Source organism: Gopherus evgoodei, chromosome 5 (assembly GCF_007399415.2).
Source record: "Gopherus evgoodei ecotype Sinaloan lineage chromosome 5, rGopEvg1_v1.p, whole genome shotgun sequence".
Lineage (NCBI taxonomy): Eukaryota > Metazoa > Chordata > Testudines > Testudinidae > Gopherus > Gopherus evgoodei.
Genome location: NC_044326.1, coordinates 50915718 through 50933737, shown reverse-complemented (window position 1 = coordinate 50933737; position 18020 = coordinate 50915718). Strand labels below are relative to the sequence as shown.

The 18020-nt window shown below is 46.6% G+C and overlaps 1 protein-coding gene across 21 annotated transcripts in view; it reads left to right on the top strand.

The window, feature by feature from the left end:
- FRYL (FRY like transcription coactivator) overlaps positions 1 to 18020 on the top strand; it is a 383738-nt gene that overhangs the window by 308761 nt on the left and 56957 nt on the right. For all 21 annotated transcript variants that reach the window (XM_030563429.1, XM_030563431.1, XM_030563418.1 and 18 more), the window contains 5 exons: positions 1210 to 1380; positions 2576 to 2716; positions 9423 to 9620; positions 11099 to 11260; positions 11571 to 11645. In XM_030563429.1, the coding sequence (XP_030419289.1) occupies positions 1210 to 1380; positions 2576 to 2716; positions 9423 to 9620; positions 11099 to 11260; positions 11571 to 11645 (747 nt within the window). The remainder of the gene's footprint in view (positions 1 to 1209; positions 1381 to 2575; positions 2717 to 9422; positions 9621 to 11098; positions 11261 to 11570; positions 11646 to 18020) is intronic.

Here is an 18020-nt window from a genome sequence, read left to right as displayed (position 1 = left end):
TCCCCTCTTCGAAAGGTGAACGCCATCTGTTCCTAGCAGTCCTTCCTCAGATAGCATCCCGTGGTCGAGGAAGCCAAAGCCCTCCTGGCGACACCATCTTCGCAGCCAGGCATTCACCTCCACGATGCATCTGTCTCTGCCCAGACCCCTACCTTCAACAGGAAGAATCAAAGAGAATACCACCTGCGCTCCAAACTCCTTAACCCGTACTCCCAGAGCCCTGTAGTCACTCTTGATCTGCTCAGTGTCACACCTCGCAGTATCATTTGTGCCCACATGGATGAGTAGCATGGGGTAGTAGTCAGAAGGCCGGATAATCCTCGACAATGCCTCTGTAACATCTCGGATACGGGCCCCTGGCAGGCAGCATACCTCCCGGGATGAACGGTCAGGGCGACAGATGGGTGTCTCCGTCCCCCTCAGCAGAGAGTCTCCAACCACCACTACCCTACGTTTCTTATCAGTGGTGGCAACAGACCTCCCAGCCTTAGGGGTACGAGGCTTCACCTCCTTAGCTGTTTCTGTTTGCTTTTTTGACTACCGCTGCACATTGAGTGGATATTTTCAGAGAACTGTCCACCAGTAAAAAAGTTTAATGTTTACCAGTAAGAACATCATGTGCCAGATTTTCTGCCCAGACTTCCCTGGTTTAAAACAGATTTAACATGAGCAGTAAGTCCACTTGAAGCATGGGTGCAGTGGTGCAAGCCACTCAGAGTGCCTGTCACATTACTAGGGAACCTGTAACTAAGCTGTACAGCTCCAGAAGTGTGGATGGAGTGGAGTGGAAAAGTAAGAGCAGCCTAGGCAGGAACAGAGCCAGGCCTGCCAGGATATTTACCCCTCCCAGGCAGCCTTCACTGATCAGATTTTACAGGAGCCTTCTCTTAGTGAAACCCCCTCCAGTACAGCTACCCCAAAGGCATGACTCTAGCCCTGGGTACTATTTTTATTTTAACAGTGTAAGTATGCTGCACATTTTTATGTTAAATAGTCATTTTAAATCTTTTCAGCAGTTTTCTATATTATTTTTATAGCAAATGGAAATTCTTGAGCCTGACTATGTAAAATGTAGATCTTCTTGTGGTTACTTTGTCCTTCCTGTTACTGAAAAATAAATCCTGAACATTCAGAAAAGTATTACACATTCCATATACTCAATAATTTAGTGAGTGAAGGAAATTAATTTATTTGTTTTTTGTTTTGTAGGTTTGTGCAGAGGAGAAGTCGCCAACTCTTGCCAATTTGGCACATATGATGAGTTTATACAGTACACACAGTTATTCCAGAGACTGTTCTAACTGGATTAATGTAGTGTGTAGATATTTGCATGACTCCTTCTCAGATACCACATTTAACCTTGTAACTTATCTTGCAGAGGTAAATTTTACTGAAAATGTATTTCATTTAGACAGCCTGATTTAAACCATTCCTTTATTATAGCACCTTTTTTATTTTTCACACTCCTGAAAATTGAAAAAATATATTTAGAAAGTATTCTATGGAATAAAGTGATATTAAAAGTTTGTAGGATTTGGAGGGGAGAGGATGGCTAAAACCATTTTTTAGTAGTGAATCTGAATTTTTTAATTGAAATGGTCATTCCGCCAATGGCGGGTCCATTTTTCTATGGCAGTAATATTTTGAAATAAATCTTAAGTTCTGTCCCTTTACATCAGTTACTGGCACAGAGCTATTATTGCTCCTTTTTCATTCCTATCAAAGTTTGGATAAAGTATATCGATTTTGGTTTTAAAGAAATATATTTGGAATATATATTAAAAGAAATTGTCTGATCCAGATTAAGCCGTAATTTAAAGTTGCTCTTAGTAGAAAATAAATGTTAATCAGAGAGTAAAGATGTAAATATTGTGTGGCATATTTTTCTAAATGCTTTAAGCATACAAAATTTAGTGAATAGTTCTGCAAGCCCTCCATGTGCAGAACTACCATTGCCTCTAATAGAAGTGCTCTGCATGGAGAGCTTACCAGAACTGGCTCTTAAAATGTATTGCTTAAAACTGACAACCCTGATATCTCTTGATTTTTTTTTTCCACTGTAAAAATCTTTGTTTGTGTGAACATTTTATTTATAAAGACCATAGCCGTTGTATGGATCAAACTTTTGTAAGCCTTATAGATCATAAGTCCTGTATGTAACATTATTTGCAGTTTTTTCTGTTCTTGTACAGTATGTTAAAGAAGCATAATATAAATTCAGGAGCTTTGGGATTTAGAAGAGTTGTTTTATTTAGTCTGAAATATTTTGCTTGTAGGTGCTTTAGGCCTGTGCTAACATTTAAAGTATCACCAAAATTACATTACTTAATGAAAAATGTGAATACAGAGGAAAAATACTAGAATAGAAAATACAGTTAGTTCTGTTGTACTCTGCTATATTCTGTTTTCCAAGCCAGATCTTGAAGTTTTGAAATGAATCTTTAATTCACCACATAAAAGGGAAAAAGGAAATCTATGTCAGTTAGCTAGCATTTATTATTGTATAATAATCTTTGTACCCTGTGCTGCCATCAAGCAACCTGATTAAAGTTTACTTTTTCAATTATATTTTTAGCTGTTAGAGAAAGGGTTATCCAGCATGCAGCAATCTTTATTGCAGATCATTTACAGTCTTCTGAGTCATATCGACCTGTCTGCAGCACCAGTGAAACAGTTTAATCTGGAGATCATAAAGGTTATTGGTAAATATGTTCAGGTAGGTATTCTGAAAATGTAAATAACCAGAAAACATTGTATATTTATGAAGTCAAGAAAAATTTCATGCAGATGCACTTAGCACTGTTTTTGAATGCAGATTATTGAAAAGTATAGTCACTTGACTAAAATGGCAGTGCTAAGTGAAAGCCAGTAGTGTTTGTTTTATAAATAATGGACCCAAACCTGTATACACTTGCCTATGTATTTAACTTTACTCACATTATCAGATTTACTGACTTTAATGGGACTACTTACATGAGTAAATTTACACACATATCTATTTGCAGGTTTGGTCCTCTGTATGTATATAGTGATAACAAAATATGAGCTTTCAGCTATCCCAGTGCAATTTTGTTGATAAGGGAACATGTTTACATTCAAATACTGCAGAAATTCCTTCTTTAGGCATATTTGTTTTCAAAGAGAAGCTTTACAGTTAAATGCTTATTTGAATTACTTGCACCAATATTAATGTTCCTCAGATGGACATGGACACAGACACATTAAAATACAGCTTCATGAAATTCAAGTACATTTCTTTAGATGATAGCAACCATAGACGACAAAATTGTGCCCCTGGTAATTCACTGTTTCACATTTGCAACCCGGTTTATAGAAAATGTAATCCCTGGGAGAAATTTGGGCTTTTTGTAGAAAAACTTTACAAAAATGCCTGAAGTATATAATCATTTCAATCCACAAAGTTCTGGGTTTTTTTCTTTATCCATCAACTTTATTGTGAAATGTAGTTCCACAAAATGGCTTAATTGTAATTAACCAGGAAGAGTAGTGTTCTCTGGACATTTTGTTATGGTAGATATGCACTTTAGTTATTGTCCTCTTGTCAGGAGACATTAGGCATAACTGGATGATCAATGTAACCATAGTTTGCTGGCCTGACATCTGCTCTTTTCACCTTTAACTTCTTTAGGAAGACTTTTTTTAATCTCTATTGAATATAATCTTAATTATGTGAAGAAATTAGCCCTTGGAATGCTGATGGTAATGAAAGGAAAGTACATAGTTGTAGCTGGATGCTTTGGCAGAGTAGAATTTGTTCTTTTCAGTAACATGAAGTAAAAAAAGAAAAGAAAAAAACATTTTTGTCATGCTTTAGACATGGTAGTATTGGCTAGGTTCTCAGGACTCTACAGTGAGAGTCTACTGTTAATAACTAAACTTAGTAAAGAACTACCCGAAACTGAGAGTACATTTGTAGTGAGATGTAGACATGCACTGGGCACATCATAAGACTGAAGGCCAACAGATATCCATTACTAGTAAAGTTGCAGTTCTTACTACAACCTGGAGAGTGATTGTTTATCTTATAAAATTGTAACCTTTAAAAGAACTTTTATTTATTACCTTTTTAAGAAAAAAATATTTTTTATAAATATGTGAAACATGCTGTTGATAAAGAGACTTGCCATATATATAAATGTTGTTTAGCTATTATATATATATTTTCAAAGACTGGAAGCTTTTTCAGTCTGGGAGAATCCTAAAACGTTGAGCAACCCTGCTGATATGCCTCTTCTGATGTATTTTCTCTTTCCTTTCTCTCCTCTTCTCCCCCCACCATCTTCCCAGCTGGAACTGCTCACTATTTTGAAGGCCATCAATGTTCAATTAAAGAGAGTGCACTTAGCCCATATGCTTCCTGTTGTGTTCTCATACTCTTGTCCTGATTACTTCAAGGGCTGCTTCAGCCTCACCCCATATAAAATGCCTGTAGACGCTTCTGCTTTGTTTATGTGGGGGTCCCTGAAACTGATTTAAAGAATAAAATGTTTTTATATGTATATTGTTAGATTTAACTTGCACTGAAGTCTAAATAGTTAAAGTAAAGCTGTAGGAAGTTATATCATCTTTTCAAAATTTTGCTGAAGGGCTTTTAAAATAACATTAGAACAAATAAAGCAACAATCTTGGCAAAAATCCATCTAGTCCAGCTGTTGTGTTGTGAACTTGCTGTTTAAAATGAAATTAACAATTCTGGATGATTTAAAAAAAAGACTCCAGTAAAGCTGCTTGAATTCTGAAATGGCAGAAAGAAGACGACGAAAATAGAGCCACTTTCCTGGAGCACTTTTAAATTTGAGCCAACTGCTTCCTTTTTTCAAGTGCCAATTCACAGAACAATCCTTTGGAAGACTAAAGCAGTAATACCTTAATACATAATTTTAAAATGTTTGTTCTAATAGAAACTGCTTCAGTGATTTTGGTTACTCTTCATATAGAAACACAAATACCTTCGTGCTTTCTTCCATGCTGCCCACACACAACTGGTAAGTGGTTCTACACAGCCACATCATTAGTCACCTTCAAATCCCTCCTCAAAACTCTGATGCCTACACAAAATGTCACAATTAGTAATTTCACTCGTGCAGAAACCACTGCCTTACATGCAGGTTAATATTGTCTCATTGTTTCCTTGCACTCCCCCATTTGTCTGCATCCAGCTAGTCTCTCGTCTTATATTTAGATGGTAAACTCCTTGGCGCAGGGATGATCTTTTTGTTCTAGGTTTGTACAGAGCCTAATACAGTGGCATAGTCAGGATGAGACGCGTGGGTGGGCCCTGACTTCAGGTGGATGGGCATTGAGAGGGAGCAGAGTGTGGGGAAGGGGGCTGGAGAGATTAGGGCCACTTCCCCCTCACCCTCTCTAGCCAGCCTTGCAGTGGGCGATGGACACACTGGCCAGGGTCCCCTAGGGCCCAAGCGTGCTTTCGGAGCACGGAGGCTTGCCCCACTTAACCCACCCACCCAGCGCTCCTGCCGAGGACTGGAGTCAGGGTCTTGCCCTACTCAGCCGGCCCACCCAGCACTCCATCTGGAGAGAGGGGTTGGGGCTTGAGGGCTTGTCCTGCTCCTCCTGCGTGCCTGACACTCCATCTGGGGTCAGGCACGGGGCTTGTCCCACTCCGTCCACCTGTATAACACTCCAGCCGGGAAGCGGGGTTGGGGTGCGAGGGCTTGTGGGCAGGCAGGTCCCCATCCCCCAGCCATGCTCCCCAGCTGGAGTGCCAGGCAGAGCAGGGCAAACCCTCAACCCCACTCCCTGGCTGGAGTGCTGGGCAGGCAGGCTGAGTGTGGCAAGCCCCTGACTCCAGTCCCCGGCTGGAGCGCCAGGTGGGCTAAGCGGGACAAGTCCCCATGCCCCGATCCCACTCCTCAGATGCGTGCCTGGGCTCCTGAGGGCCTTCTGGCCAGCGTATCCATTGCCCACTGCAAGGTAGAGCGGGGCAAGCGCTGGGCCGGAACAGAGCCGGGGCCGGGTGGTGGTAGTCTTGCATGCCCATCCAGGCCCACTCATGGCTACACCCTGGCCTTATAGGGTGGAGTTATGCTCCATGAGAGGGGTTCCTGTGTGCTACTGTGATACAAATAAATACATATAATAGAAAAGGGCCAACTTCACGCTCAAATTCACACACCTACTAATATATAGAAAGCTCCTGTAATCTCCTAGACTGTAGTCTCTTTTAAAGGGGTATTAGCCAATATCCAGAATTACCTATTTAAATACATGTATTTTTAGGTTTTTAACAATATTTTATAATGTTAATTGCAATATTAATTGCTCTATTAATAATTTTTTATAAAATAAAAAATACAATTTCCTGAAAGAAACTTTATGTACTTTAAAAGTTGCTGGTAAATATAGCTGTGATTTTAAGTATAGCGAGAACAAAAGCAAATTGATATTCAAATATTCTAATCCCCAATCTGCATATAGATACCCTTGTTGTAAAAGCGTATTTTTTGGCGTTATTATTCACCCTTACATCTGTTTTCAATCTGCAAGATTTGGAAACATACAAAGGTAACTACCTAATACATCAGTTGTACAGTAAATAATTATGTCAGCTTTAACTTAAAAATTCACATAGAAAAAACTTGTAATTAAATAACTTTAAGAATACTTTTATGGTGCAACTATTATTTGTGGCAAATGTCATGATCCCCACATTCATTGTTTTTTCTCTCTTAAACCTTTATCTAAATATATACGCGTTAAGTCCCTCTAAAAGAAGACACAATGGTGGCAACCTTATTCAATACGTTATCCTTCGTTATGATGATAATACAGAGTCAGAGTTATGATTATGGTGGTTGTTTGAGTAAGAGATGCACTTCTCAGTGAGAGCACAAACTTTAACACCTAATTTGCATGCTTTCTAACATTTTTTATTTCATAAATTCTTGAAAGATGATCTATATTTAAATAACTAATATCTGCCTGCAGCTTTGTTTCCATGTTAACAAAGATTTTGTGGCATTTCCTTAGTTTTAAAGTACCCCTAATATGAAATTTTGGAAAGCAATGAGCTTGTAGGGGCATTCTTCTTGCTCTTACTTTGAAATCTGCAGGAAGAGAATCCTACTCTTGCATAGCACCTAAAAAGTAGAAGCAAGGATATCTCTTCCTGGGAACCTCGTGGAGTCCACAGGAAGTGGGAGAATGGACAAAAAAAAAATCAGGGTCAGTGTATTGCAGCTTTGCTCCTTTCTTTCGTATAAATCTCCTGAGGTCCACAGGAGGGGGAGACACACTACAGTGGACTTTAAAAGGTTCAGAGGATTAGGGCCCCACTTGGGTACACAGGATGTTTATTGGATGTGGTGAGGGAGATGTACTCAGACTCCACCCCCTATTGGTCACCAACTGGTTGATCGCGATTGACTGGTCGATCTTGGAGACTCTCCCAGTCGATCACGATCTCAGGCCGCTAATAGTCCAGTGGTGTAGTGGGGCTGCTGCTAAGGCAGGCTCCCTGTCTGCCCTGGCCCTGCACTGCTCCCGGAAGCAGCCACAAGCCCCTGCAGCCCTGTGGGACAGAGGAGTAGGGGTTTCTGCGTGCTGCTCCTGCCTACAAGCACCGCCCCTGCAGCTCCCATTGGCTGGGAACGGGGAGCTGTGGCCAATGGGAGCTGCAAGGATGATGCCTGCAGAGAGGGGCAGTGTGCGGCACCATGTGCCCTTCTGCGTGCTGCCTGAGGCACGTGCTGCCTAGCGGGAGCCTGCTCTCCAGTCCTGAGCACTTTCCCATCGTCAACACCCCTAACCCCCTCCTACACTCTGAACCCCCTCCTCAGGGGTGGCTCCAGGCCTCAGCATGCCAAGCACGTGCTTGGAGCGGCATGCCGCGGGGGGCGTTCTGCCAGTCTCCGGGAGGGTGGCAGGCAGGGTGCCTTCAGCGGCATGCCTGTGGAGGGTCCGCTGGTCCCGCGGCTTCGCTGGAGCCGCGGGACCAGCGGACCCTCCGCAGGCGCACCTGCGGGAGGTCCACCGGAGCCGCGGGATCGGCGTGCAGCAGAGTGCCCCCCGCGGCATGACGCTGTGCTTGGGGCGGCGAAATGTCTAGAGCCACTCCTGCTCCTCCTGCACCCCAAGACCCTGCCCCAGCCCTGAGCCCCCTCCCAGAGCCAGCACCTCTTACCCCCTCCTGCACCCCAACTCCCTCTCAGAGCCCACACCCCCTTGTGCACCCCAACATCCTGCGCCAGCCCAGTGAAAATTAGTGAGGGTTGGGGAGAGCAAGCAATGGAGAGAGGGTAGGGCTGTGGGGAAGGGGGCAGGGCAGATTCTGAGTTGCACTTAAATTTAAAAAGTGATCTTATGTGTAAAAGAGTTGGAGACCCCTGCCCTAAAAGCATTAGGCTCCTCACTGGGGCCCTCAATCATCACCCTCATGCATCTTAGGATATTCCTCAGGTGTCAATCAAAGTCCTACTTCCCAAAACATACACAAGCCTTGTGAGCTAAAAGTATCAACTGACTGCCAAGCCTAAATAAGATTGTCAGTTTCCCAATTACACTATTTTGGCTTGAAAGGGGGCCAACTACTCTATTTGGGTTTGTTATAATCTGCAGTCTGATAAAGGTCCCCAACAAGGCTACTAAGGCTTGCAGTTGGGTGATGCCCAGATGACCACTTTCCAAGGCTAATAGGGAGAGGAGGCAGCGAGCCTCATGGAGTGTGCAGGAGCAGTGGAATACCCTCATGCTGCTACCATTCCCTCCTTATGCACCTTTTTTCCAATATCTTTCCTTCTGATACTTCCAAAGACTCCTTTTCTCACTTTCCTTGCTCTACTACCGGCTTTCCTCTATGCTCTTTTGTCTCCATTTTATTGTCTCCTTCCTTCTGGAGGAAGCAGAATGCAGGGCATATATCCCCATCCCTACTATCTTCTGCCCTCTTACAAACTGTAAGACCTTAGTCTAGAATACAGAACACTGGGACCGTTGTTTGTAGAAATGTTAAGTAGTGTTAATTCACTATATAAAGTTAATTTCTTTATCACACACTTTTTTATATCTGACTAACACACAATAACAATTGTGTTTATCACAATGCAGACATACATCAGATACTTTCAAGGTACATTCCTTCATGTGATGTCTTAATGCACTGTATAATGACAGTTTTATGCTATTCATTGCCTGGAGTGAACACAGCAGCTGAAATTTTGCCATATTTTGCTTTGTGCCTTCCAGACTTACAGCTATATAAAGGGTACACATTAATATTGAAAGATGTGAGCTTTTCTGTACATGTTTTAAAACAGAAAAATCTGTGAGTAATACATGTTTCCACCTAAAGTATCATGAACAAAGTGTGCTGTGTGCTATAGATTGCTGCATTTACTGGAAGTAACTATTTTGTAATGTGTGTACATTTTATTTTCTGGTAGAGTCCATACTGGAAGGAGGCCCTTAATATTTTGAAACTGGTGGTGTCTCGATCAGCAAGTCTCGTTGTACCTAATGATATTCCAAAGTCTTATGGAGGTGATATTGGTTCTCCAGAAATCTCATTCACAAAAATGTTTAATAATGTTTCCAAGGAACTACCTGGGAAGACCTTAGATTTTCATTTTGATATATCAGAGGTAATTCTTTTCTATAGCTGGAATGTAATAGCATCATCATATTACAATCTGAGAGTCTCTTATTACTCATGTTTATAAGGCAAACGTTTTGAAAGATGTAATTAGAAAAAATAAATACTAACCAGTTTTTAAGATTTAATAATATTAAACACCTAAGTGGTTTACTTGTCAGACTTAATTAAATTAGGCTACTACTGAAAAGTGAACTTTGGGTCCTGTTTGGGCTCAATTTGTGTAATCCTTTCTCTTTGAGCACTTCTGCTTAACCTTATTAAAGTGAATGGGACTACTCACATGAGAAAGTGGTCACCAATATAAGGGTTGCACAGTCAAGCTCTTAGTGATCATCATAATTTGCCAAGAATTGCATATTCAATTTTTATCTCAAAAATAATTTAATCCTATCCAATGTGTCCCAGTCTTGTCGTAAAGCAGCCTATCTAAACTTTAGTCAAGACTGCGTCTTTCTCACCAATAGCGTTAATTTTGACCTAAAAAGGCTTAAGCTATCTGTGGAAAATAATATAGTGCCCATATACAAACCAAAGATGTCATCTGTATGTAAATTATTTAGTGATTCAGATTATGTTCCAACTGAGACAGAGCTCAGGCCACAAACTTTTAGTCCATTCAAATTTTCATTTTGGGCTGTGGGTATCAACAGTAAAAGAGGCAGTAATTTATGCATTAAACAAGGTCAGATTTTTTTTCTTTTTGTGGAATTTGATGTATTTTCCCTGACTGTTTACTGAGTAGAGTACAAGATTTTACATGTACATTTCCCACTGAAGTCACTAGGTTGTGAAACCAGACCAAATGTGTTTTTTTATACTTTATAAACACAGCTTGTTACATATTTTGTATTTCAAACTAACTGTTTCACAAAATCCTTCATTTAGTCATTAAGCCAATAGTAGAGTTTGGGACCAGTTTAAAAAAAGGGGACAAAGAAGAGTACATTAACAAGCCATAACCAACTTCCCAAAGCTTGAGGAAGTTCAGATCCTGTGTTCAGGTTTTGGCCCAGATATATTTTGATGAGATTTGAAAAAAGATCGGCTTTCCTGTATCAAGCCTCCATCTTTTTAAAAAGGAGTGGGGGACAGCAAATATGCAAGATACAATCTCTTGCAGAATATGGGTATGTGCTTTGTCTTCTGGCTCACACTGCACCCATGTTGTGTGGATGCTCAGTATAATCACATATGAAGTTGTGCTGTTGGTTATGAAATTAATTTAGTAAACTGAGTTTTAGTTTAATACTGCTAATAGTTCTGAAATTGATAATAATATCTTAATAATAAATATTTGAATTCTAAACTAGCATTTAGACAGGTTAGACAAACACCTCTCAGGGATGGCGTAGGTATACTTAATCCTGTCTTAGTTCAGGGGAGATGAACTAGATGACCTTTTGTGGTCACTGCCAGCCCTGTAATTCTGTGATTCTTTGATTCTATTTTTTTTTCATCTGGCAGACCCCAATTATTGGGAATAAATATGGTGATCAGCACAGTGCAACTGGCAGAAATGGAAAGCCAAAAGTCATTGCTGTCACTCGGAGCACTTCTTCAACTTCATCAGGGTCCAATTCCAATGCCTTGGTCCCTGTCAGCTGGAAAAGGCCGCAGCTGTCTCAGGTACATTATATGAAAATACAGCAAGTTCCATGTGTCTCAATAAAGAATACAGTGTAATGTATATAGTGTGTGTGTTTGAAATGTAATTTGGAATCAACAGTATGTCTTAACAGTTACTGAATATTAGTTAATTATTTTGCAATAATAAATGTATTGGCATAATGGAAATCTTCTTTCTTTAAAGATATTTCTTAAGACCCCAACATCTGAGATATCTACTTTAAAGTACCAGATGTTTTAAATGTCTAATCTGCCTGGAAGATTTTGTATCTCTAATAAGGTGTTATGCTATACGATTTTTTTTTTCCAGAGAAGAACTAGAGAGAAGCTAATGAATGTGCTCTCACTGTGTGGTCCAGAATCTGGTCTCCCCAAAAATCCATCAGTAAGTATTTCTAAATTCCAGTAGGAAATACTGTACATGTTCAAGTCTGATAGTATTAATAAGAAAACAAAAAATATTTTGTCATAATTGCAGTTCCTAAATTCACAAAACTGGCTGATAGATTTCAAATTATAATTATTAATGAGGAATCATCAAAGGTGCTTTAGTTAAGTACAGGAGGAGTCCATTCTTGGTCCAGTGCTATTCAGTATTTTTACCAGTCACCTGTAGGAAGATATAAAATCATTGCTGATAAAGTTTTCAGATGACACAAAAATTGGGTTGCTTACTAAATGAAAGATCATCTAGGAACAAAGAATGTAGACTATACCCTGGAAAGCAGTAACTCTGAGAGGGACTAAGGGCTTGGCTACACTTGCAAGTTAGAGCGCATTAAAGCAGCCCCAGGCACCCTAACTCATGACCTGTCCACACTGGCAAGGCACTTAGAGCTCCTGGAGTCTGTAGCTGGAGCGCTCCTGGTAATCCGCTTCCACAAGAAGCATAACACTTGCTGCACCTTGGCTGAAACGCCCTGACATCAGTGTGAACAAGGTGTTGCATTACTGTGCTTTGATCGGCCTCCGGAAACGTCCCATAATCCCCTTAAGTCAAGTGGCCACTCTAGTCATTGTTTTAAACTCAGCTTGTAGGGGTCTGTTGCTGTCTGAACTTACAAGACAGCATGCTGACAAGCTCTCAGCCTCCCAAAAACCCACTCTCTCTCCCCTCACATACACACAACACTCTCCCTGTCACACTCCACCCCACCCCAACCCTCCGCCCCTCATTTGAAAAGCACATTGCAGCCACTTGTATGTGGGATAGCTACCACAATGCACTGCTCTTTTTGATGTTGCAAGAACTGCTGATGTGGCCACACCAGTGCGCTTGAATCTGACAGTGTGGACACACTCTAGTGCTTTCCCTACTATGCTTTCCGAGGGCTGGTTTAACTCACAGTGCTCTACATCTGCAAGTGTACTCATGTCCTTAGTTGTCCTAATACAGTGTTTTTCAAACTTCGGGTTGCGACCCAGTACTGGATCACAGCATGTCAGGCACTGGGTCACTTGGTCTGCACCGCCAACTGGGATTTAAAAGTCCTGTCGGCAGTGCTGCCCAACTAAGGCGGGCTAGTCCCTACCTGTTTCAACACCACACTGTGCCCTAGAAGCAGCCAGCAGCGGGACTGGCTTCTAGGCAGGGGGGCCATGGGGCTCCACGCCACCCTAAGCATTGGCTCCGCATTCCGGCCAGTGGGAACTGGGGTGGTGCCACCTGCGGGCAAGAGTCACGCAAAGCTGCTTACATGCCCCCACCTAGTAGCCAGACTTGCAGCTGGCCGCTTTAGGCACAATGTGGTCCACGGTGCCAGGACAGCCTCTGTATCCCAGCTGCGCTGCTGACCGGGAGCCGCAGGAGGTAAGTCCGTGCCCCAACCCTGTGCCCCAAACCCCTCATCTCTGGCCCCACCCCAGGGGTTCCTGGGGCAGTCAGGGACAGGGAGAAGGGGTGGTTGGATGGGGCAGGGGTCTCGGGAGTGGGGGGGTAGCGAGCATCAGGAATGAGAGGAGGGGTCGGATGGGGCACTAGGGGTCCATGGGCGGTCAGGGTACAGGCAGCAGGGGGGTGTGGATGGGGCAGGGGTCCCAGAGGGGGCGTCAGGGAATGGGGATGTTGGATGGGGCAGGAGTCCTGGGATGGGGAAAAGATAGGAGGTGGGGTCCGGGCCATGACCCCCTCCCCTAACCGGTCCTCCATACAATTTACGAAACCCAATGCAGGCCTCAGGTCAAAAAGTTTGCCACTCCTGATCTAAAGAACCTGTAGCTATGTGTTCTGACCTGGGACCATGTGGGTTCTGGGCTGCTGACACTTCCACATTGCCACTGAAAGCTTACACTAGGGTTTCCGCTGGACGACTCTGTGGAGCTAGGCTTTGCAGAAAGTACCACCCAGCAGGGCCTGAATGGCTTCCACTCATAGCCCACTAATTGGCTGATGCTAGTATTTAAACCAGAAAGCCATCATGGGGATCTGTCTGATCAACAACACTGCCTGCCTGCCTCCATTTCCAGACCTTCTTGCTGTCGACCCTAGACTCTGGGTTCTGGTTGGTCCTCAACTATTTGCTTGCTGTCTGTAGCCTGATCCTGACTTCCTGATATCCTGACCCAGCTTGACCCCAACTCTGCTATTCGCCTGCAGCTTGGTGCCTGACTCTGAGTACCTGACATTGTGACCCAGCTCCCTCCCAGCCCTGCTACTCGACTTCTGATCGCAACTTAGTAGCTAAGCAGTGCACACAGGCTGCCCACAACCCACCCTGACAACATCCTCATGCAAGATTTTGAGTGTTTTTTCTGACATTCACCTCCTAATTCCCTGGTTGTGACTGCAGAAACTAAAAGAGTACAGCGGGGAGGTATACATCTCCAAAGACAGAGTCAAAATGGTTAGATTTGATGTGGAGAAAAGTGTATTCCACCTCATCATTGCAAATCTGCATTGCCAACCAGCAAGCATTATTGTCTAAATAAGACTTTGTAAATTAGGACTCCATGTCCAAATTTATGGATAATGTATGTGAATCTCTAAGGAAGAGTTTGAGGCATTTATTGCAGAGGGCTATTTGGTGGCCAGGATGTCTTTGAAGTCAGCACTGGGTATGGCAGATGTTTCATGTAGATCTATGGTTTCTTCTTCGAGTGATTGCTCACATCCATTCCAGTTAGGTGTGCGCGCCGTGCGTGCACGTTCGTCGGAAACTTTTTTACCCTAGCAACTCCAGTGGGCCGGCAGGTCGCCCCCTAGAGTGGCGCCGCCATGGCGCTCTATATATACACCCCTGCCGGCCCGCCCGCTCCTCAGTTCCTTCTTACCGCCGTGTCGGTCGTTGGAACTGTGGAGCGCGGCATAGCTGTCCTCCACGTCCCTAGCTCTCCTAGTTTTCAATCGCTTATCTCTAGTTTTATATAGTTGTTAATTAGTGTTGTTAAGTAAGTAGTTTAGTCAATAGTTGTTAAATAGTTCTTGGCCGGGGGCTTAGCCCTTCCCGGCACCCGGCGCCAGGCTCATGCCTGTTTCGCCGGGCTTCAAGCAGTGTGCGGCCTGCAAGAAGCCTATGCCCACCAGCGATCCCCACGAAGCGTGCCTGAAGTGCCTCGGGGAATCGCACAGGTCTGACAAGTGCCGCATCTGTAAGGCTTTCAAGCCGAGGACAAAAAAGGAGAGAGATCAGAGGCTCCGAACTCTCCTCATGGAGGCGGCACTTGACCCGTCGACTTCGCGGACCGTGGTCTCGGCACCGGCACCGGATCGCTCCGGCACCGAGAAGACTCCTCGGCACCGACCTTCTCCGGCACCGGAATCACAGCCTAGGCCGTCGAAGTCTGCTACTCCGGCCAGGCAGACCCGGCTTGAGCGCCCGGCCTCGACATCGGCCGCGGCACCGCCGGCACCGTCAGCACCGTTGACTCCGGGCCTGGCGGGTCCGTTGAGTCCGGTGCCGCCGAGCTCCCCCATGAGATCTGGGGTTGAGATAGTGGTCCCGTCAACACCGGAGACCTTCGCCTCGGCTCGGGACCTTATTGCCCTGACGGAGCCCACTCGGCTGCCACCCCCGGTACCTCCGGTGCGGGTCGTGTCCAGGGGCAAGCCCATGATGTCGGCGCCGCCCAGAGACAGTCCTTCGCCATCTAGGTCCCGACGTCTTGGGCGCTCCAGATCCCGACGCCGCTCGCAGTCCCGGCACCGCTCCCCTCAGCGGCACCGGTCGCACTCGCGGCAACGGTCGACCTCCGGACGGTCGCGGTCAAGCTCCAGTCGGCGTCACCGGCACCGCGACTCCAGGAGCAGGTCCCATCGCTACTCGCCGCACCGGTCGACCTCCCGGCACCGAGCTGGTGGCAGGTCCCGGTCTCGGTCGACCTCCCGGCGCCGAGCCGGTGGTAGGTCCCGGTCGACCTCCCGGCACCGAGATGGTGGCAGGTCCCGGTCTCGGTCGACCTCCCGGCGCCGAGCCGGTGGTAGGTCCCGGTCGACCTCCCGGCACCGAGCCGGTGGCAGGTCCCGCTACCGAAGCGACACCCGGTACCGATCAGGATCCCGGCACCGTGACAGATCCAGGTCCCGGTCCCGATCCCGGCACCGATACGACTCCCGGCACCGGTCCCCGGCACCGAGACGATCCTCCGTGCCGACCCGCGCCGGCCCGTACCATCCGGGGTCGGCCCCGCCGTGGCCCTCGAGACAGCCGTCCGTATCTTCGCAGGCGGACAGTGCGTATGCGCTCGGCACCGACCGGCAGGCGGCGCTCTTCGGGGATCCGCCGCTGGAAGACCAAGGCCCACCACAGTGGGGATTTTGGACACCCTGGGCATACCATCAGGCCCAGGGCCCCCAGCAGCTCCCTCCCACACCGGCGAATGCGGAGCGTAGGGCCCCTGAAGCCTCCTTGTCTCGCCCCCCTCCCTCCCCGGAGGCGGAGGAAGGGTCCAAACAGCAGGACTCCGCTGTGGCTCCGGAGGTAGAGGCGAGGGCTGAGGAAGACCCTCAGTTGGACACTATCGTGCCTGGGGTCTCCTCATCCTCCTCCCCGGATGAGGCGGTGGCGGGTACCTCCTCCAACAGTCCCCCCCCGCTGGATCTCAGGGCGCACCAGGACCTCCTCAGGCGGTTGGCCCAAAACCTGAGTCTGCAGGCAGAGGAGGTCTCGGAGATAGAGGACCCGATTGTTACCATCCTCTCTTCGGATGCTCCCACCAGGGTCGCCCTGCCCTTTGTACGGACCATTCAGGCCAATGCCAATACTATCTGGCAGTCCCCGGCCTCCATCCCTCCGACAGCGAAAGGAGTCGAGAGAAAGTACATGGCCCCTTCCAAGGGGTATGAATACTTGCACGTTCACCCGACTCCCGGTTCACTGGTGGTGCAGTCGGTGAACGATAGGGAGCGTCACGGCCAGGAGGCTCCGGCCCCCAAATCCAGAGAGGCCAGGCGGATGGACCTCCTTGGCCGTAAGGTATATTCGGCTGGGGCCCTGCAGCTCAGGGTCTCTAATCAGCAGGCCCTGCTGAGCAGGTACGCTTTTAACTCCTGGGTGGCAGTGGACAAATTTAAAGAGCTGCTGCCACAGGATGCTCGCCAGGAGTTTACGGCCATCCTGGACGAGGGCAAAAAGGTCGCGCGCACGGCCTTACAAGCATCCTTGGACGCTGCGGACTCGGCTGCCCGTACCCTCGCGTCGGGAGTTACGATGCGTCGCATCTCCTGGCTGCAGGTTTCCGGCCTTCCGCCAGAGCTCCAGCACACGATACAGGACCTTCCTTTCGAAGGCCAGGGCCTGTTTTCGGAAAAGACAGACCCCAGACTCAAGAGTCTGAAGGACAACCGGGTCATTGCGCGGTCCCTCGGGATGCACACCCCCGTGACGCAGCGTAGACCCTTTAGGCCACAGCAGCAGCCGTACCGTAGGCCGTTTTCCCAGTTCCGCCAGCGGCAGGACCCTTACAGGCGCCGCGGCAGGAACGGCAGGCGCAGGCAGTCTGGGAACCAAGGGGGGCAGAACCAAGGCTCCTCGAAACCCCCGCCTGGTCCTAAGCCTTCATTTTGAAGGTGCGCCCGAGGGCGCTGTAGCAGTTTCCCCTATGGATCCTTTCCCCCCGTTTTCAAACCGCCTTTCGTTTTTCCTCCCGGCGTGGTCCCAAATAACATCGGACCGCTGGGTCTTAAACCTGGTGCAGACGGGATACCGCCTGCAGTTTGTTTCGTTTCCTCCTTCCCGCCCTCCTTCCTCGTCCCTCTTCAGGGACCCCTCTCACGAGCAATTCCTTCGACAGGAGGTGCAGACGCTCCTCAGCAAAGGAGCCATAGAGGCGGTTCCGGAAAACGAGAAAGGCAAGGGGTTTTATTCCCGCTACTTTCTGATCCCCAAGGCCAAGGGGGGCCTCAGGCCTATCCTCGACCTGCGAGAACTCAACAAATACCTCGTGAAGTTGAAGTTCCGCATGGTATCCCTGGGGACCATTATTCCATCCCTGGATCCGGGAGACTGGTACGCCGCCCTCGACATGCAGGACGCGTATTTTCATATTGCCATTTGGCCGCGCCACAGACGCTTTCTCCGCTTCGTTGTGGGGGCTCTTCATTATCAGTTTGCAGTCCTCCCTTTCGGCCTGTCCACGGCCCCAAGGGTGTTTACAAAATGCATGGCAGTTGTCGTGGCGCATCTTCGACGCAACCGTGTCCACGTGTTCCCTTATCTGGACGACTGGTTGATTCGGGGCACGTCGGAGCAGCAGGTCAGCAGCCATGTCCGCCTGATCACCGCCGTATTTGCAAGTCTGGGCCTCCTGATAAACACAGACAAAT